General features: G+C 46.2%; 2 protein-coding genes across 7 annotated transcripts in view; one reads left to right on the top strand and one right to left on the bottom strand.

Annotated features, from left to right (window-relative positions):
* The first annotated feature begins 90 nt into the window (after nucleotides 1–90).
* Nucleotides 91–6,218, top strand: LOC135110431 (kelch domain-containing protein 10-like). The gene is made up of 9 exons (XM_064022764.1): nucleotides 91–308; nucleotides 990–1,107; nucleotides 1,358–1,458; nucleotides 2,882–3,121; nucleotides 3,556–3,690; nucleotides 4,044–4,148; nucleotides 4,350–4,467; nucleotides 5,012–5,151; nucleotides 5,336–6,218. Exons 2-9 carry the CDS (start codon nucleotides 1,062–1,064, stop codon nucleotides 5,582–5,584), a joined length of 1,134 nt encoding a protein of 377 aa, XP_063878834.1. The 5' UTR covers nucleotides 91–308; nucleotides 990–1,061; the 3' UTR covers nucleotides 5,585–6,218.
* Nucleotides 6,219–6,265: 47 nt separating this feature from the next.
* The window catches only part of LOC135110429 (rho GTPase-activating protein 18-like), a 143,276-nt gene continuing 129,266 nt past the window's right edge, over nucleotides 6,266–20,275 (bottom strand). For all 6 annotated transcript variants that reach the window (XM_064022759.1, XM_064022760.1, XM_064022757.1 and 3 more), the window contains 16 exons: nucleotides 17,033–17,667; nucleotides 16,730–16,851; nucleotides 16,296–16,397; nucleotides 15,495–15,781; nucleotides 15,088–15,296; nucleotides 14,784–14,905; nucleotides 14,133–14,318; nucleotides 13,355–13,526; nucleotides 13,032–13,135; nucleotides 12,435–12,499; nucleotides 12,089–12,273; nucleotides 11,401–11,648; nucleotides 10,591–10,734; nucleotides 9,896–10,062; nucleotides 9,037–9,278; nucleotides 6,266–8,524 (listed from right to left, as the gene is read on the bottom strand). In XM_064022759.1, the coding sequence (XP_063878829.1) occupies nucleotides 8,406–8,524; nucleotides 9,037–9,278; nucleotides 9,896–10,062; nucleotides 10,591–10,734; nucleotides 11,401–11,648; nucleotides 12,089–12,273; nucleotides 12,435–12,499; nucleotides 13,032–13,135; nucleotides 13,355–13,526; nucleotides 14,133–14,318; nucleotides 14,784–14,905; nucleotides 15,088–15,296; nucleotides 15,495–15,781; nucleotides 16,296–16,397; nucleotides 16,730–16,851; nucleotides 17,033–17,147 (2,589 nt within the window). In that variant the 5' untranslated portion in view covers nucleotides 17,148–17,667 and the 3' untranslated portion in view covers nucleotides 6,266–8,405. The remainder of the gene's footprint in view (nucleotides 8,525–9,036; nucleotides 9,279–9,895; nucleotides 10,063–10,590; nucleotides 10,735–11,400; nucleotides 11,649–12,088; nucleotides 12,274–12,434; nucleotides 12,500–13,031; nucleotides 13,136–13,354; nucleotides 13,527–14,132; nucleotides 14,319–14,783; nucleotides 14,906–15,087; nucleotides 15,297–15,494; nucleotides 15,782–16,295; nucleotides 16,398–16,729; nucleotides 16,852–17,032; nucleotides 17,668–20,275) is intronic.

Genomic DNA, 20,275 nt, shown 5'->3' with positions numbered 1-20,275 from the left:
TCTTACACCACCTAACACTACACCAACCGCACTCATCACCAGGTCCTCCTCTTTCTAATGACGCCATCCAGAGGTCTCTTTGTGAAGAGACAGCGAAGGGCGCAGAAGTGTCACCCAGAAGAAATTTTGACCCTGGAGCGATTTGGCACAACAGCGGGCCGCGCTGTCAAGACTCCGTCCCGCATCCCTCCAGGCTATATAAGGCAGGCAAGTCACTCCATAACCACAGTGGAAATCGAGCAACATCTTGAGAGCCGCTCCCTCGCCATCCTAGGACCACGTGCCGCATAGCCTCCGTCAAATTCGAGGTGAATCATAAGGAATACACCGCAGTAATCACTTCTTTCCCGACAGTTGGGCTCGTGGTTGGTGACTGGTATGCACAGTAGGTATGTACTGAAATGTCACTGCATAATTGCTTCTATTTCTTCGTATACGTGTGTAATGAAGTATCTAACACGTACGTAAGATGCACTGTCATATAATTCGAACAACTTTCTTCTTGGTCATGTTATATGCATATCATCTTTCATATATTTAAGCCGGCAGCCTGAGCTATTCGGAGAAACGCAGTGCAAGGCGACACTCACTGCACACGTCAGGGAGTGTCCTTACAAAGACCACACTCCAAACACAACAACTCAGCTGAACTCGCGTCTTAGCATCGTATTCACACACATTCTGTCATCCTACCTCGACAGCTTTAAGCAGGCTTTAGTGGACGTTATTTGGGTTTTGAAAGGTGCTTTCATAATTCCAGTGACAGTTTAAGAAGAATTCTGAGTCATGAATGGGAAAAAAGCACCCATGGTAATCCGAGGGGTCATTTCTGTGAGGTCTAAGAATTGTCCTGATTAAAGAACAAGGCGTTTAAGAATATGGGGAGTAGCAGTGTGTGAACATACTACTACTGATATTACCACTAATGCTACTATTACTACTACTACTACTACTAATACTACTACTACTACTCTGGACAACTCTAACAGGTCACATCCAACAAGCGGGCGGACAACACGTCATCTTGAGCCTCTACAGGACACGCAGCGCGGGGCGCCACCATGGACAGCACCTACATGGAGCTAGTGCACACCTGGGCTGACGAGGGTGAGTCACGGCTAGTCACGTCTCCAGAGGATGCTCCTGACTGGCATCCTCCTTGGCCCTCAGTTTCATTACAGCGCTCAATATTCCCACGCCTCACACGAGGGCGTGCCTTCGACACTTGTCGAGGGCAACAAAAAGAGCGTAGTTGCTATTACTGTCACTACTAGTACTGTTACTACTACTACTACTACTACTACTACTACTACTACTACTACTACTACTACTTATACATGTCCTCTTTCCTAAACAGGTAATCAACCCGTGGGAAGAAGTGGTCATCGAATTCACTGCACGGATTCCTTCTTGTATAGTGTGGGCGGTTACAACCCCAACCACGGCCCCCTGAGGGAGGTAAGTAGTAGTTGTAGTAGTAGAAGTTGTAGTAGTAGTAGTAGTAGTAGTAGTAGCAGTAGTAGTAGTAGTAGTAGTAGTAGTAGTAGTAGTAGTAGTAGTAGTAGTAGTAGTAGTAGCATCAACAAGAGTATTATCACCTCACCACCCGAAAGGCTAAGAACATGTGTGAGCAAAGAATATAAGGCTGCTCTCTGCTCACTCATTTCATTCACTTACAGTACTTGCTGAAGTGAGGAGTATAGCACATAATACAGAGGCGCGGGTGTCCTCACTGAAAGGGGCTCTTCGGTAGGCCATGGAGAGAGAGAGAGAGAGAGAGAGAGAGAGAGAGAGAGAGAGAGAGAGAGAGAGAGAATCCTGACTACCTCACTACCACTTAGGTTTGCTGGCTATAGAAAGACGTCTCTCTCTCTCTATCTCTCTCTCTCTCATTAAAAGACTCGTCTCTTCGCTTCTCTATTCCTTCTCACGCAAACTCAATGGCCAGTCCACCACAGTGTACTGACCCACCCCAACATTCTTCTCATCACTGCTCCGTCTCGCTGCCCATTAGGAACAACCACGTCATACAAAGACGCCCCTATATCCCGGCGTCTACTCCTATGAGCTTTAATAAGACTGGGGCGGGGAGGGTTCAAGACGAAGACAGAGTGATAAGAAGGGGGTGGAAGGGAACAAGTGGAGGGAGATGAATGTTTTAGATTTGTTTGTAGTATATGCAGTGTTGTTGTTGTGTGAAGGGTTGATGTTAGCTATCATTACTACTGTTATTGCTGCCACTGTTGCTATGCTACTATTTGTACGAAAAATGCTGATTTCCAGTACAGTTGTCAGTGTCAGCACGCGTACACAAAATTACGTAAAAAGAAAAGAAAGATATCATGCGAGTATATTAAGAGATTCAGTTACTTTTTATTCAGTAATCTCTCTCTCTCTCTCTCTCTCTCTCTCTCTCTCTCTCTCTCTCTCTCTCTCTCTCTCTCTCTCTCTCGTCTACACAGCTTCTTTCCTCGCTGCTTCCCTCAGTTTTATGTAACTTTCATGAAGGTCTCTTATATTTTTTGTCCCGACCACGTGATGACGATGTGGTGCTGGCAGCGACTGTGGTGGTGGAAGGAGTATTGCTATTATCATCATCATCATCATCACCATCATCACCATTATTATTATTTTGTTTATTTATTTATTTATTTATTTATTTACTTATTTGCTCTTACTCAAAAACAAAGAGACGTGAGGCTGCACGAGTTAGCCTAGGGATCGCAGACTGGGTGACAACTGTGATAAGAAAACAAACTTCTTTAAAGGATACATTTATGGCACATTATTCAGTGACTGCATTTTGTATTTACAGTATTACCTGCTACTAACTAACGAGGAGAAAATACTGTTCTCCGTCTGTTACGTTTCTGTGGCGCAGGTGTGGCGTCTCAACCTGTCGACGGGGCAGTGGGAGCAGCTGTCCTGTCCCGCCACGACCCCAGAGGCCAGCATTTCCCACAGTCTCGCCAGCCACCAGGGAGACCTACTTATGACGGGCGGCACCTCCTATCCTTTCGGCAGCATCCTGACCAGCGAGGTGTTGGCGTGTGACCAGCAGACCGGGGAGTGGCGCCCCCTACACACCTCAGGCCCTGCCCCCTCACCACTCTACGGCCAGGTACTGAGGTGCTATGTGTGAGTGCTCTTAGGTGTATATGTGGTATTCTGTATATGTGGTATTTTGTATCGCAGGGGGGTTGTGTAAAGTCCAAGTGAGGGCCAGCATGTGATGTGTGACGTAAGCAAAATTCTCCGTGTCAGTAATCAGGATTGGATAAGAAATAATGGTTTCAAGCTTGGTAAGGTCAGATTAGAAAAAAAAGACAGATAGGAAGGAATCTGTTCACAAATAGAGTGGTAGATGAATGGAATAAACTCAGTAATCAGATTGTAAGTGCTGAGTCATAAGGAACTTTATGGATGAGGATGATAAGTGGAAATAGGTAGAGACGCTTCATGCAAGGACTGCCACGTGTAGTCCTGATGGCTTTCTGCAGCTTCCCCATTTTATGATACCCCTAAATATCTAATAGTGTGTTCGTGTGTCTGCAGGCTGTGCGCAGGGCAGGAGATTACATGTATGTGGTGGGCGGCACCTCAGGCTTTCACTTCTCCCTCCAAGCCCACGCACTGCACCTGCCCTCCCTCACCTGGACCCGCCTGGCTGACAACGATGCCCCTAACAAGGTGAACAGGAGAAGGAGGAGAAGGAGAAGGAGGAGGAGGAGGAGGAGGAGGAGGAGGAGGAGGAGGAGGAGGAGGAGGGGGAGAAGTAAAACAACAACAACAGCAACATCAACAAGAGTAGGAAGAATAGCAGAACGAAGAATAAGAAGACGAAGAAGAAAGACAGATATTTAAAAGACACCACTTATTTATTGATTTATTTTTTTTCAGTCACTGCTTTTTCTGTTGTAGCTTTCCTAAATACTTCAGCAAAAGCTTATCCAACACTTGACGAGGAATTGAGACAGACAGGGAGGGCTCCGGTAATTGAGATGCAGGACCGTTCAGCTCACCACGGCACCCTTCCCCTCCAGAATGACGAGCCTTTGGGAAGGTACCGCGCTGAGATCGGGGTGGCGCCGGGGCGTGTGGTAGTGGTCGGGGGCGCCTCTGCATTCACTGTCTTCCCACTGGACCAGGTGAGGACATGTAAAAGTTCTCTCTCTCTCTCTCTCTCTCTCTCTCTCTCTCTCTCTCTCTCTCTCTCTCTCTCTCTCTCTCTCTCTCTCTCTCTCTCTGAAAACATTATTTAAGTGTCCTCACCTGTAAATATTTTCCTCTCCCTCATGTTTTCTCCCCTAAGACCGAGAGTTCTTGTTTCTGTCTCACTTCCGCCGCAGCTGCCTGTGCTCAACGTGAACTCCGGCAAGTGGGAGGTGCAGTGGACGAAACCTGACCCCGTGATGCAGGTGTGCCCGAGTCCCCGCCGCTGCCACGCCGCCGTGCAGAGGAACAACGGTAAGTGATCCACGAGTTATAAAACCAAGGCCCCGTGCCATCACCTCCCAGAGTGTAGATAAAAGTTATCCTCCATTGCTTTCATTCTCTCTCTCTCTCTCTCTCTCTCTCTCTCTCCTTTCGGCGTTTCCCTAAGGTCATTGATTGGCACCATGTACAGTACGAGTCTCTTCCAGTTGTTTCTGTCCCTTCCATCTTCCTCCATTACTTTCGTTAATACTATCAGCAAATTTACAATGAATTCTTCTGATTAACCTTTGTAAGTCTAAAGCAAAATACCCTACTGAATTTCGCACATAACGAAAATATGTAGGCCCTGTTTTCCAGCAGTAAGCAGGCACTGGATGTGCGCCGCGGGGTTGTGGCCTCGCTGTTCCGACGTGTTGTATATAAGTGGTCTCAGTGAGTGATCTCAGCCTTACCCATTGATAGACCACTTGCTCTGAGGTCTTTCCTTAGGGTTGGCTGTGTTGCGAAACCACCAGAGGGCAGTGGGTGAATGAATAACACACATACACACACCGTGACATCCTGATCTCCGCAGAGCTTTATGTGCTGGGTGGTACGGACGGAGAGGAAGTGTTCAACGACGTGTGGCGTCTCAACCTGCTCTCTCTCGCGTGGACCAGACTCTCCCTCACGCTGCCCACGCCCCTCTACTTCCACGACGCTGCTCTCACCAAGGTGTGTTCGTCAGTTTAATCTTAATGTATGACTGTATCTCGGTCACTTGGACAACTGAAGGGTTGGAGTGTTGTGGCACACCCATGATGAGGAAGAGCGAGAGAAACATAGGGTAAAGAGTTTAAACACACGGAAGTAGTAATAATCCCATTAAATTTAACTTTCCTTTCCTCCTGTGGCGCAGAATGGATGTCTTTATGTGTATGGCGGCCTGGACAGTGTGGGCAGCGACCAGCGCTCCGAGGCAGTGTTCCGAGCACACCTGGAGGCGCCACCCCTGCTGGAGGCTGCGTGGGGAGCCTTCACCGGCCAGTGCCCGAGCCTTCTCTCCACCGATCTCACCTTCACCAACAACGACTTGGTGGCGGCGGGCGTCCCAAGGAGCATGGTGAAGCGACTAGCACGACTGCCCAAGAAGACTAAAGACCACTGATATATCTGACTTCATAGCAGAGGAAAAAATTAGTCCTGTGGTAACGTTGCGGACACTGCAACTGTTCCCTGGCCGCGGTATGGCAGTGTAAGGCGCCCCGCCACTCAGTTAACGACAGAAAGGCTGTGGTTTCCTGCAGAAGAATGACGTCATGGATTCCCGAGGAAGAACCTGCACAACACCGTGAGACTTGCTTGCGTTGATCTCTCGTATGGAGTGTCAAGACTCGCCGGGAGAGGTGCTGCACAGCAAGGCACACATCGCAGTAAGACCACCATAAACTCGAGGACCACACCATGTTACCCTTCACCGTGACCACGTTCAACACTGTTTCGAAGCTCCGATCTCTTCTTGCCATAGGCCTAGGTGTAAATGTGTGTGTGTGTGTGTGTGTTGAGATAATGATATATTATCAAAGTATATGGATTTCGAGCAAAGTGACCTCACCTTTTCATAGATTTTGCATGGGACTGTCAAGTGGCGGCGTCCAAGGTCCTCGGTCTACACACACACACACACGTGCGGTTCTTTTCTCACACTGACTTGTAAACAAATGACGTCATATCTTGCAGCTGCGCAGTAGAGAAGCGCTAATCTGTCGCTAGATTTTAAACACACACACACACACACACACACACACACACACACACACACTGGGGATGCAATTATGTTAACTACTAATATCTGGTGTATAATTTATTTGTAATTTGTTATGCTTTATATACAGAAAACAAAACAAGCACACAAAAAAAAAAATCATTAGACAAATGAACAATAATAATAATAATAATAATAATAATAATAATAATAATAATAATAATAGTAATAAGCTAAAAGTAATATACCCGAATCATGATTTATACACAAAAAGTCAAGATATACAGTTAACAGAGAAAGAAACAAGGCAGCCATCTTGAAACACACACACACACACACACACACACACACACACACAGAAATAAAAAGAAATGTTTACAATATACAAAATAATTTTCCCTTTGGCCTCACAAACTACAAATTTTCATCATTCTTCCTTTCATTCCTTCGTCGTCTCATGTCACATACAGAAAAGTTAATTAGAAAACAACAATAATAATAAAATGAAAATAGGATGTGCACTGGGAAAGCATCATGAACAGCAAACATACAAACACACTATACATATAATACTATATACATATATATATATATATATATATATATATATATATATATATATATATATATATATATATATATATATATATATATATATATATATATATATATATATATATATATATATGCCGACACTTTCGAGGGTGCTGGGTCAGTGTACGTGTACATATGTGTGTATGTGCATGTGTTTGGGGCACATTAACACATGCCACACCTCTGACCAGACCACATACACAATGCACATAGCACACTAATGCATACAACATATAGCCTTGTCATATATATATATATATATATATATATATATATATATATATATATATATATATATATATATATATATATATATATATATATATATATATATATATATATATATATATATATATATATATATATATATATATATATATATATATATATATTATCTATTCATTTATGTACTTTATCTTGAAGGCATGGAATGTGACTGCAACACACTGGTACAAAGTCTACACACACACACACACACACACACACACACACACACACACACACACACACACACACACACACACACACACACACACACACACACACACACACACACACACACACACACACACACACACACACACACTTTCCTTTCATCCCAGAACACATATTTCTTCACCACATCCTCAGCCTGCACAAACCAAGGGGACTGAGTTAGGTGTCCCTGGCTTGAGTCTGTGGGGCTGAGTGCAGTGGCCAGGGCAGTATGGGGAATTGAGTATATATGGTCAAGCTGGGTATTGAATTAAAGAGCAGAGTAAACAGTACCTTTTCTTTAGCTGGATATGTGAGTCTCAGTCCAGCTACTTACAGTCTTTTCTTCATATTCCCCTTGCCTTTTTTTGTTTTTCCCCTTTTCCAGCTCTCTTCTACATAGGGACTGCCACATGTTTGCCTGATGGCCTTGTGCAGCTTCCCTAATTTTCTTATGTTCTCTTTTCTGTATCTTTCCAGACCTCCTCCTAATTACCCCTCTATTCTCTTGCTTTCTCATTCATAATAGACAAGAGCATTTAAGACATAAACTTCAATTGTAATCTATGCACTTCCTTCTTATTCTCCTCTTTTTTTCTTCTTTTCCAGCTCTCTTCTGTATCTTTCCAGACCTCTTCCTAATTATCCCTCTGTTCCTTTGCTCCTCCATTCATTACAGACAAGACCTTTCAGACACAAACTTCATTATGTAATCTGATGTTTTCCATCTAAACCTATAACACAATTTCATTTTTCCAATTGTAGGGGAAATAGACATCTTATTCCTGGACATAACATTCACCTTTTTCTTTCAGTGGGAGTCCCATAGTGGTGAAGACACTTTTTTCTTATTCTTCAGGCACATTTCACCACAGACGACTAGCATGTCCTTAGCTTCCTTCCTCTACGTGTTAGTGGTTGTGTAACTTCCTGTACAGCCTCTGGAAGCACTCCAGCTAAACACACACAGGCACTCACTACTAGTACTACTGCTACTAGGTACTACTACAACTACACGACTTCCTGCACTAGTTCTCAAAAGAACAATCTGAGCACTTGCATCTCCTACCTCCCCGAAAGACAAGACCCTCCTGGCATGTGTGACCTTAAAGCAGGACCCTGAAGGAGAGGAAGACACAATGTAAGGTCTCTGTCTCTATGAATTCCTCCTTGAGCTCTGCCCTCCTAGGTGGTGGCACTTGACTGTGAATTCTGCATTGGGGTTGTCCTGGTAGACAGCGAGTAGCTTGGCATTGGGGTCCAGGCGGCGGTTACCTGAGGGAGACACAGGTAGATTAGAGAAGCTGGTGAGGGATGGCAAAGGGTGTTGATAATAAGCCTTCATATTCTTGCTAGGCTGTGAAATGAAGGCTGAAAGAAGGTGGAAAAACAAGGAAAGTTAGGTTCTGCCTTGGAAGTGAAATGGATGATGAAAGGAGAAAAAGAAAATGCTATGCTGTGAAATGAAAGCAGAAAGAAGGAAAAGAAGAGAAAGGGATGGAAAGAAAGTCTGGTGGTGGTGTCAGTACAACTGCAAAACAGAAGGTGAAGTAAAAAGTGAAAGAAATGATGGAAAATACTGGCAGTGATGATGAAGGAGATGGAGGATGATGGGAGATGAAGAAACAAAGGAGGGCAAAAGATGATGATGATGAATACCTATAACATTCTTTTGAAGATCACATGCATGGGAAAAAATTTACATAAAAAACATTAAACATTTAACTTCTTTGATATCACAGAGAGACAGAGAACAAGAGACAGAAAGAGAGAGACTTATTACACACCGATATTTCCCCCTTGCTCATGTAGGGCGTGTTGCTGGAGGGCATTCTTGAGCGAGCCACTGAGGAGACAGGCAAGGTACTGGGAGGAGGGAGTGGAGGGTGGGAGGTGGCGGGGAGGCAGAGTGTTGCCAGGCGGAGGGGAACCACTGACTCCACTCACACCGGACCGCTTGTACTGCTGCTCCCTCCGCCCTTCCACACGACGAGGATTCTCTGGCAGCAATGTGAGCTCCTCAATAAACCTGCCAGGGAGAATAGAGGAGTGTTGTTATAGTATTAGTAGTAGTGGTGGCAGTAGTAGTAGTAGTATTAGTAACCATGTAATTGATAGTAACCAAGACTTTCCAGCACACACACACACACACACACACACACACACACACAAAAGTATCTGGAATCTTTACATGCACTCACTCAAACTTCTTTTGTCAATAGTTCACGCTCTTATAGGCTGCAGATGTGGTGACCTTACTGGCTGGTCATGAGTTGCATAGATGATGTGATGACAGGTTGGAAGAGAAAAAGGAGCCAAATGAGACGTGTGTTACGAATGTGCTTTACATCCAAGGAATCATGCAACCACACAGAGAAACAGAGAGAGAGGAGAATATTATGACTCTCAACTATACAAAGAGAGAAAGAGAGAAAAGGAGAGGAAGAACATTATTACCTACATCTATTCACTAAGTCAACTATACAGAGACAAAAAGAAATGAAGAACACAATAACTCACTTACACAACCACACAGAGAGACAGAAACAGAGAAGGAAAACATCATTACTTTTCACATCTCACTTGGTCAATCACACAGAAAGACAGAGGAGAAGGAACACATTATCAGTCCCCACATCTACTCACTTGGTCAGGAGGTCACCAGCTGTCATGCGAGAGTTCAGCTTCACTGGGTAGTTGATCTTGTTGAACTGGGGCGCAGACACCCTCAAGATTCCCTCCTGGTAGTCCACCTCATTCTCTATCGGCCGCTGGATGGTCTCCTTACTCTTGCGGGACAGCAGCCGACGCATCTGTGAAAAGTGTGCATGTATAAGGACACTTGTATGATGCTTTTGTCCTTTCTTTTGGGACTGGCACCTCAATGGGCCTTTTTAACTCTTTTTATTGCCCTTGGCCAGTGTCTTTCTTACGTGAAAAGTGCATCTAGGAGCTTATTAAATTTGAAACTTTGTCTTATTCTCACCTTTCATCTATTTCTAAGGTTCCTGTGCCATCTCCAGCACCTTCCCACATCTTCATCAGTACCCTGTCCTCTTCTCTTCCTCCTTAAGTCCAATTCCTCCCTTCACTTATCTATTTCTAGTTTTATGTCTTTAATAATCATTCCTGTATCAACTAAACCTTCTCTTTCTCATCTTCCTGTCCCTCATACACCAGCCAGGACTTCCAATCACTCCTCTATTCCCAGTGTGACATTTCTCATAGTCCAGTACCCTCTCCTGTGTCTAATCAACTAAACTGCCTTCTCTCTTTCTCTTTCTTTTGATTTTCTGTCCCTCACAACAGCCAGGAGCACCATGTGTTGTGCCAGTACTCACAGGTGTAGTGTTGAGGAGCTTGAGGGCCTCGGCTTGATACTGGCGACGCACTTGAGCCACTAGTCTCTGCGGCACCGTCCACAGCACGTCACGGTACTTGATGAGCATCTGAGTCAGCTGTGTGGTGACACTTGCATACGTCATCTGAGGGAGGAGGCAAGGTATGTGTGAACTTGGTCTACTCTGTGTAAGAGTGAATGGGCTTTGTGAGGGGAGAAGATTGAGGGAATGACAGAGAGTGAGATGGAGGGATGAAATTGAGGTAGAACTGCAAGGGTTGGGAGTCACAGAGGAAGATGCAAGGGACAGAAACAACTGGAGGAGACTTGTACATGGATGCCAACCCCTGACTCTGGAAAAACAGCGAAAGATCCTGGAAGTGTTACCTATGATTATTACTTTTCCTAATACATCTTGCTAAGTCACTTGTGGGAGGAAAAAAGGCAAATGTGAAATCAGTCTACTCATTATGGTAAGAAGTGTCAGGTATGAGTACGGACTCAATTACTCCTTCACGGTTGGTTACTTGAATCTTGCACCAGAGTATTTTCTTTAGCTTAATCCTCCCACTGCTATTTGGGACATTTTTCCTCGGTCAATAGCCATTCTTAGCCACCTCCAGACATTATGCAGATTAGAAATTGCAAAAAATTTATCCTTTTATCCCCTTCTCTCTCTTGTACGTGTTTGTAAAGATTTCATACATTTTTCCTAGTGCTGTGAATTGTTGCTTAGTGAAAAAGTTAAGTAGAACCCATTACAGTCAAAAGGTCACATCCTGACACTGTGGTGAGGAAAAGAGCAACCCACCTCATGGTTAAGCTGCTGTTCCTTGTCCTCAGAGCGCAAGTTGAGCTTGTGGCGAGGGCTGGGGGGCAGGAAGATGTTGGGTGCCACAATCATTGCCACGTTGTAAAGGGACATCTTGTTGGTGGCCTGGTAAGTGACCACACGCGCACACAGGTCCAGGAGGGCGTGCAGGGTGTCTCGGTGGGGTGTGGGCAGCAGCAATATCAACATTGTGAGGGCCAGGACACGCTCACCGATGTCTGGGATGCCTGGGGGAGGTGTTGGAGGAGTGAATAGTGGTGGTGATGGTGGTGGTTATAATTAGGAGTGAAAAGGACAAGGGAAAAAAGTATTATTCCTGTCTTTATTTTATTTTTCTTATCTAAGAAGGAATTCTGGTCTAGGCTATGTGATAAAAGAAAAGGCCCACTGAAGGTATCGGTCCCTAAAGTGTAATCAAAAAGGGTTATCCATAATTTTTTGTTAGCTCTTTGTTTACTCTTTATCTGTATTCCTACATAGTTGTTCTCTTCTGTAAGCATCCATTAATCACACACACACACACACACACACACACACACACACACACACACACACACACACACACACACACAGCAGACAGTACCACACAAAACTTAACACACACCCCAACACGGCACACTATAACATAAAACCAAGCAAACACACAAGTAATACATAACACACATACGGTGGCACTTGTAGAAGGCAGGTGTGTAGGCATGAGTGAGGAGAGGCTCTGGCAGCTCTCTCAGGAAGGTCTTGATGAGGGCAGCGATGTCATTGGGTGTGGCATTCCTGAGGGCTGAATCGGCAGTGGCAGGATCACTGTAGAAGTGTGAGTCCAGAGTACGACGTAGCTGCTCCGTCTGTGACCTGTGGATAGAGGGTAATGTGACTCAACTGAGAGATGGATGGACAGACTGATGAACTATGGTGAGAGGTGGTGTTACTTGAATGAGTGATAGATGGAAAGACTGACATTGTGGCAGGAGAGGCGCTGTAGTTTGAATGAGAAGTAGATGAATAGATCTTACCTGTGTCCCGGCACCCGCATGATGCCTTCCTGGTGCAGCCCGTGTCTCTCCAGCTGCCACGCCATCTGAGACACACAGACCAAGGCAATGGGAATGTTAGTTGTCTTAGAGCTTTGGCTTGCTAAGATTCAGTAATGGAAACAGAAGGGGGCAACAGAAGAATAAACAGTGGGAAGAGAAAAGGTATTTAGAAAGTGAAATATAGTAGGAGAGGAAAGTCGATGGGGGTAAAGGCTGTGTCTCTTTCAGTTATTCATAACAGCAAAGTTTGATTTCCATGACAAAAAGACAATACAGTGTTTTAAGTTTGATGGCATTTGATGATCATTGCAATACTCGGCGATAACTTTTTTCTTCTGATTATACATGGAAAACTTGAGGCACTGATCGTCTAAAAAAAAACTTTCAACAGTAAGGAAAAGGAAAATGATGAATTCGTGTTCATGTGCAAGGTAAAAAAAAATGTATAATGTAATCGGTTAACTAATTTAAAATATAAACTTAATAAAACTTAGAAAAGAAAAGGATTCGTGAACTTTTCCTACCAACCTTTTGTATAGATACCCCTTCAACATGCGGTAAGCAAGGGACCCTCACCTTAAAGAAAACGAGCGGCACGCTGGACTCGAGGGGGGACTCCGGTAGGAAGGTCCTATCCCGCTGCAGCAAACTCTCCAGAGCCGCCGCGAACACCCCGTTTTCTGTGGACCCGTGAGTCACGTGAAGGACATGCAGTAAGGTAAATCAACAGAGTGATGGAGTTACGCTGTGTATTTACTGGACTGTATTAGATTATTTTAACGTCTTTTTTTTTTTTAGATCAAAGTAATGAGTGAAGTAAAAGTAATTCTCTCTCTCTCTCTCTCTCTCTCTCTCTCTCTCTCTCTCTCTCTCTCTCTCTCTCTCTCTCTCTCTCTCACCTTCCTTGGAGTGCTTCCTCTTCTTGACCTTCCTCCAGCGGTGGTGAATGTGGTGCTCGGTGAAGAGGATGTCCAGCTCCAGCAGTGCCAGGGAGTTGAGTCTCTGCAAGTCCGCCTCATCCAGCCAGTCCACACGCGTCTGGCCGCACCGCCCCGGCTCCAGCACCAGATCCTGCAGAAGGGAAGAGGGTGCGTGCCTCAGCTTAGCGTACTGACCTAGCTGTGTTTTTTCGAGGAGTGAGTCAAACTTGAGAGGAAGAAGTCACAGAGGAAGATACACGGGACAGAAACAACTGGAAGAAACTCGTACATGGCGCCAAGAGAGAGAGAGAGAGAGAGAGAGAGAGAGAGAGAGAGAGAGAGAGAGAGAGGAGAGAGAGAGAGAGAGAGAGAGAGAGAGAGAGAGAGAGAGAGAGAGAGAGAGAGAGAGAGAGAGAGAGAGAGAGAGAGAGAGAGATTAAAGCTTGTAGTGTCCTCTGCGGCGCCAACAGGTCCGAGTATCAAGTCACCTGTGGCCCAGACGTCCTGAGGGCTTCATGAACCACCAGTCTTAAGGCCCTGATGAGGTGAGCATCCTTTCCCTCAATACCAAAATGTCTGGCTCCTTCCATCCTCTTCCCTCCATCCACCTCGGCCTCTTCCCTCCACTCCTCCTCCTACACACTTCCTTCTCATCTCTTGTATTCCTCTCTTTCTCCTACTCTTCTTCCCACTACTCCTCCCACATACTTCCTTCTCCTCTTTCCTGCTCCTCCTCCTCCTTCTCCTGATTACTCACCGGAAACTCTTCCTCCGGGTCCTGCTTCCCGACTCTAAATCCAAGGTCGGTGGAGGAGGTGGAACGCTGCCTGTTCTCCCTGTCCTCCCGCAGCGGCCGGTTCTCCCTCTCCTCCCTCAGCGCCTCCCGTGGATGGTACACTGAGAGGGACTTCCGTATGTCGCCGCTAGAGGCCCGCCTGGAGTCCTGCAAGAGAAGGAAGGGGATGAGTATGTGAGATAATGTGTGTTGTTTGTGAGTGTGGGGCTACTGCTAATACTACTGCTGCTGCTGCTGCTGCTACTATACTACTGCTGCTGCTGCTGATGATGATAATGTTGCTACTACTTCTGCTCCTACCGTTATTATTGATACTGATTGATACTGCTACTGTTGCTACTGTTCCCGCTGCTGCTGCTGCTGCTGCTGCTGCTGCTGCTGCTGCTGCTGCTGCTGCTGCTGCTGCTACTACTACTACTACTACTACTACTACTACTACTACTACTACTACTACTACTAGGATTACCATCACTATTATCATCACCACCACCACTAACACTACTACTATTCACTATTATGATTACAACAACAACAAGAACTACTACTACTACTACCACTACTACTACTACTACTACTACTACTACTACTACCACCAGCACCACCAGCACGCACCGTGACGGCCTCAGCATCCTGGCGCTGGCGGGGCTCGAGGGGCGGGCGCTTCTCCTTCTCCTTGCAGCGGGCGTGGGGGATGTACACGGAGCCGAAGTACCGGTAGTTGAGCACCTGCACCTCTGTAACACGCGGGACAGGGCTCACTCCACGGTACACACACACACACACACACGTTTATTGGTATAGTGAGGAATATTTAATCAATAGTTTGAGTAATAAGTTCTCTCTCTCTCTCTCTCTCTCTCTCTCTCTCTCTCTCTCTCTCTCTCTCTCTCTCTCTCTCTCTCTCTCTCTCTCTCACCGTGGTCATCTCCTGAGGACTTAGGGAAGAATTCATAAGCGCCTTGCTTTGACGAGTGGAAATTCTTGACGTCCCTGGCGAGGTCCCTGGCGTAAGACCTCTGGCGGCGCAGCTCCTTGCCCTTGGCGATCCCCGGGGCGACCTTGGGCAGTGTGTCGAGGGAGGGAGCGCGGTACAGGTGGGGGGTGGGGTCGTCAATCCACTGGGTCCTGTGTGGGGGGGGAGGAGGTTGGTGCAAGGGGCATGAGGTAGTGGAGAGAGATGGGTGGAGTAGTGTGTGTGTGTGTGTGTGTGTGTGTGTGTGTGTGTGTGTGTGTGTGTGTGTGTGTGTGTGTGTGTGTGTGTGTGTGTGTGTGTGAATAAAGCAGAGAAACAGAAAGAGAACTTAAAAAACAATCCACACAAACCTGGAGGGTGTATCACTGGGGGGCGTGTGCCTCCTGCCGGCGACAACATGGGGCCTGGGGACGTGGGTATGGGGGTGTCGGTGGGTCTCCGGTAGGAAGGTGGTGGGACCGGGAATGGAGGGGGAGGTGACGAGGGAGTGGTTGCCGGAGTCGAGGGAGCCCCTGGAGCGACTGAGGTAGGGGTCCACCCACGACTTCGGGTGTGGGTCTGGTGGGGTCCTGGGCGGCGACACGGAGTCCAGAGAGTCAGGAGTGGCGCTGCGGCTTCGTGTGCCTGTGCTGGAGTTCTGTGGGGGAGTGTGATGGATGGAGTGTTTATTTCGAGGAGTGACTGAGGGTCGTGAGTAGGAAGGAACTGGTTCTCAAATGGAATGGTAGGTGAATGGAGTGGACTCGGTAATCTGATTGTTAGTGCTGAGTAATTAGTGAGCTTTAAAAGAAGATACGACAAATATATGAATGTAAATGACTGGTGGAAATAGGTAAGCATATTTCATACAGGAACTGCCACTTGTAGGCCTGATGACTTCTTCCAGCTTTCCCTATTTTCTTGATTTTCTTATGTTCTTATGAGTGAGTGAAGAGAAAGTCACAGGGAAGCTAAATGACTAAGTGAATGATATGATAGAATGAGTGTTTATCTGAAGGAGTGACTGAAAGTGGTGAATGACTGGAGGGAAAGTCAAGGGAAAGCTAAATAACTGAGTACTTGACTGAGTTTGACCAAGATATTAAACGTCATTTTTTTAAATCTGAAGGAGTGACTGGAGGAATCTTCGCCTAGGTTCACTACACACTCACGTCAGCATTGGAGAAGAAGCTCCTGATGTCTGGCTTCTGACGCTGCTTCTTTCTCCTGATGGTGGCGTTGACAGTCCGCACACGCCGCTTCAGGGCCTCCTCCTGCGTGCGCGATGAGGGAGTCAGTAACGCCAATGACAGTAACAACAACAACAAAAACAAGAAAATGAGGTAAGAAAGATCGTGCAAGTTCTCCAAAAGACATTAAGTTCGCAATCTTGAGGTTAGGTAGGATAAGTTATGAACGAGAGATCGGAAGAATTACATATAAATTGTCCAAAACATTTAAGTTCGTATTCTTAATGTTAGGTTAGACTAAGAATACAAACAGAAGAAAGAAAAACAAGGAAAACATCAGCGTGTTACCTGACAGGGTTTAAGTTAGGTTATGTTAAGAACACATACAAAAGCAAGAGAGCATTAGCGTGTCTCACCTGACGAGGGTTCAAGGTGCCCAGGAACTTGCTGAGGGTCACGTTGTCCTCTGAGAGTTCCGAGTCCTCCTTGACGGGGATGCCCAAGCCCTCCAGGAAGTTCTCATCAGACTCCACCTCTTCTGCAGGAGCGAGACAAGGGCGGGGTGTAAGGGTGACGGTGGGGGAAGGAGGGAGTGGGGTGATGGAGGAAGGATATGCGGAAGGGGATTTTGATATTCTCTCTCTCTCTCTCTCTCTCTCTCTCTCTCTCTCTCTCTCTCTCTCTCTCTCTCTCTCTCTCTCTCACACACACACACGTACCGTCATGACTTCGACCTTCTTCCTCCGACTGACACGTGGAGTTAGAAGAGCGACGGCGATAGGTAAGCACTTCATTCCAGTAGTCTTCCATATCCACCCCTGCGTTTGCCTCCATCTTGTGACTGACGGACTGACGGACTGACGGAGATGTTTCAGGCGCAGTTGTACAGAGACGAGCGACAGGCAGAAGAGAGATGATAGAGTGACTGGGTAGGTACAGATGAAAAGGTGGAAGGAGAAATGATATGCAGGAGAGTAGAGGAGAATAGACGGGACGGGAGGGGAATGGAAGGGATGGGAAGGGAGTGACTGTAAGGAAGGGACGGGAAGGGACGGAAAGGGAAAGTGAGTGATATATAGAGGGTCGACGGAGGATAGAGGGAAAGAGAGAGATGGAGAGGATAAAGAGAGTGAAAGGAGTTGCGCTAAAAAACTGCGGTTAGATTATGATTAGGTGAGAGAGAGAGAGAGAGAGAGAGAGAGAGAGAGAGAGAGAGAGAGAGAGAGAGAGAGAGAGAGAGAGAGAGAGAGAGAGAGAGAGAGAGAGAGAGAGAGAGCAGGGGGTGCGTAGATCAGGGCAGCCCCCGACTCTTGCCACGTGGACAGGTGATTACAGGTAAGTCCTCATCTTGCACCTGGGGAGGAAAAAAAACAGGTTAATAGTAGTAGTAGTAGTAGTAGTAGTAGTAGTAGTAATAATAATAATAATAATAATAATAATAATAATAATAATAATAATAATAATAATAATAATAATAATAATAATAATAATGAATAAATGCGTGAGTCAAATGATAATAGATTAATGAAAAAGGAGAAGAAATGGGAAAAGACGGAGGAGAAGAAGAAGAAGAAGAAAAAGAAGAAGAAGAAGAAGAAGAACAACAACAACAACAACAACAACAACAACAACAACAACAACCCCCACTAAACATTACATAAAGAATCACAACACACAAACACACAAACACTTTCTCTATCACTCACAGACTCACCGACTCACTCACTCGGTATTCACCCGAGAATACTTTCCCACACTCCTCCCCCTCCCACACACACACACACACACACACACACACGCTAGCAAATACCTTCATGTAATCAGACGAGGAGGTATTTCCCCATTACGACAACATGCGACACAAAAGAACACAAAGAATAACAAGCCGATAAACCAAACTAACACTCATATGCAAAACACTTCCACTCTTCTGGAAACGAATAGAAGCTCCATTACTAACCACTGCTAATCATTCCAGACTCATTACCTCTCTTTAGCTCATTGGCTGCACACGTTACCTCCCCATCAACTCCCCTCCTCCTTTCTTCTCCCCCGTTACCTATCTCCCGTTATCTCCTCCCACCTCCTCCATCCTCTACACTCTGACACCCTCCCCCATCCCACCTTCCCTCACCTCCACACCCTGATCCCCTCCTTATAACCCTCTCCTCCTCCCTCCCTCTACACCCCGCAGCAAGGTGAAGTTCTGACGCAGCAGGTACTCTCGTCTACTTTTCGCACTTTTTTGCCTCCGCCTCCTCCTCCTCCTCCTCCTCGTCCCTCTCTCCAAGGACGTTTTTTTAAGGTGCGTATGTGGTGGAGAGAGAGAGACAGAAAAAAAAAAAAAAAAAAAAAAAACAGGTGCAATACAGTACAGCGTAGCAGTAATCTAATCTGGCGTCAGAATATGATCAGGTTTAGTCTGTGTTTGTATTTTTTTTTCTTTATGTGTGTGTGTGTGTGTGTGTGTGTGTGTGTGTGTTTTTCTTTATTTTTTTCCCTGATATTTTAAATCCTCGTGACGTGAGTTAGGCTTCTAGTTTAGCGTGCCATCGTGGAGCCACGTTTTCTATGACGGTCCACACTTATCAAAAGTCGGTGTGTTTTATGTGACTTCGAGCAAGCAAACAAACAAATAAGCAAGCAAGCAAGCAAACAATTAACTTTCCCTAAGATGACAACCATTTCTGCCTCTCCTCCCCTCCCTCCCCTTCCACCACTACCCTCACCCTCCCTGTCCTCCACCCACCGGCCCTGTCTCCCCTCTCTCCCACATAAATAAAAGAAAAAAAAAAAGCAACACAACACAGATAAGAGGAGAGAACTGCGCCAAAACAATGACAAATGAAGGACACGCTCACTGGCGGCGGGGAGGCCTGGGACATGAGTGTGAGGCTGGGGTGAGAGGTGGTAGAGGACAGGGTAACGGGATGAGGCAGGAACACGAGGAGGAGGATGAGGAGGAAGATGAGGAGGAGGGCTGGGCGGTGAAGGAGATAGGGACAAGTCTGTGTAGGCTGAAGGAGGAGGAGGAGGAGGAGGAGGAGGAGGAGGAGGAGGAGGAGGAGGAGGAGGAGGAGGAGGAGGAGGAGGAGCAGGGGAATCACAAAAGATCACAACGGAGGAACAAGCAGCAACAGACCTGCTGTTTGTGGCCTATTACATTATCCAATATATAGTAAGAGACACAGAAAGAAGATGAGGAGGAGGAGGAGGAGGAGGAGGAGGAGGAGGAGGAGGAGGAGGAGGAGGAGGAGGAGGAGGAGGAGGAGGAGGGAGTAAGTGAGAGCGCCTCCTCCTCCTCTTCCTCCTCCTCCTCCCAGTTAACGGTAGCAACAGGGAGGTTACCTGCTGTACGTACGTAGAAAAACACCCACCACCACCACCACCACCACCACCACCACCACCACCACCACTAACAACATCAGCACTATAACCAGGCACCACTTGAGAACCTTGACCCCTAAAATGTAGATAAAACTAGACTTATTCATCACACACACACACACACACACACACACACACACACACACACACACACACACACACACACACACACACACACACACACAGCACGTGCAAGCAATCATCATGGGTACATTTTCGCCGGGCAAGGGTACAATTGTGGACACCTACAGGATGCCACGGCCTGCCTGCCCCTGGTGCCTGCCTCTGCCGGCCAGCACTTGGAAACAGACTGGTTTGCTTTTCTCTAGCGTCTCCTCATCTCCCAGCCTATACTCTTGCCTGTAGCCCCTCACACTTGCCCCTCCACCATCTCTCTCTCTCTCTCTCTCTCTCTCTCTCTCTCTCTCTCTCTCTCTCTCTCTCTCTCTCTCTCTCTCTCTCTCTCTCTCTCTCTAAGTTCTTGTGTTTTTCCGTCTTTGATCCTTCGACTGTTTATCTGCTGGTTTCACTTTCATGTTGGTGAGTGTTGGTTGTGTCTTGGTTTGTCACTTGGC

This window comes from Scylla paramamosain, chromosome 20 (genome assembly GCF_035594125.1).
Source record: "Scylla paramamosain isolate STU-SP2022 chromosome 20, ASM3559412v1, whole genome shotgun sequence".
NCBI classification, from domain to species: Eukaryota; Metazoa; Arthropoda; class Malacostraca; order Decapoda; family Portunidae; genus Scylla; species Scylla paramamosain.
Note: the sequence above shows the minus strand (reverse complement) of the source record. Positions and strands in the feature narration are given on the sequence as shown.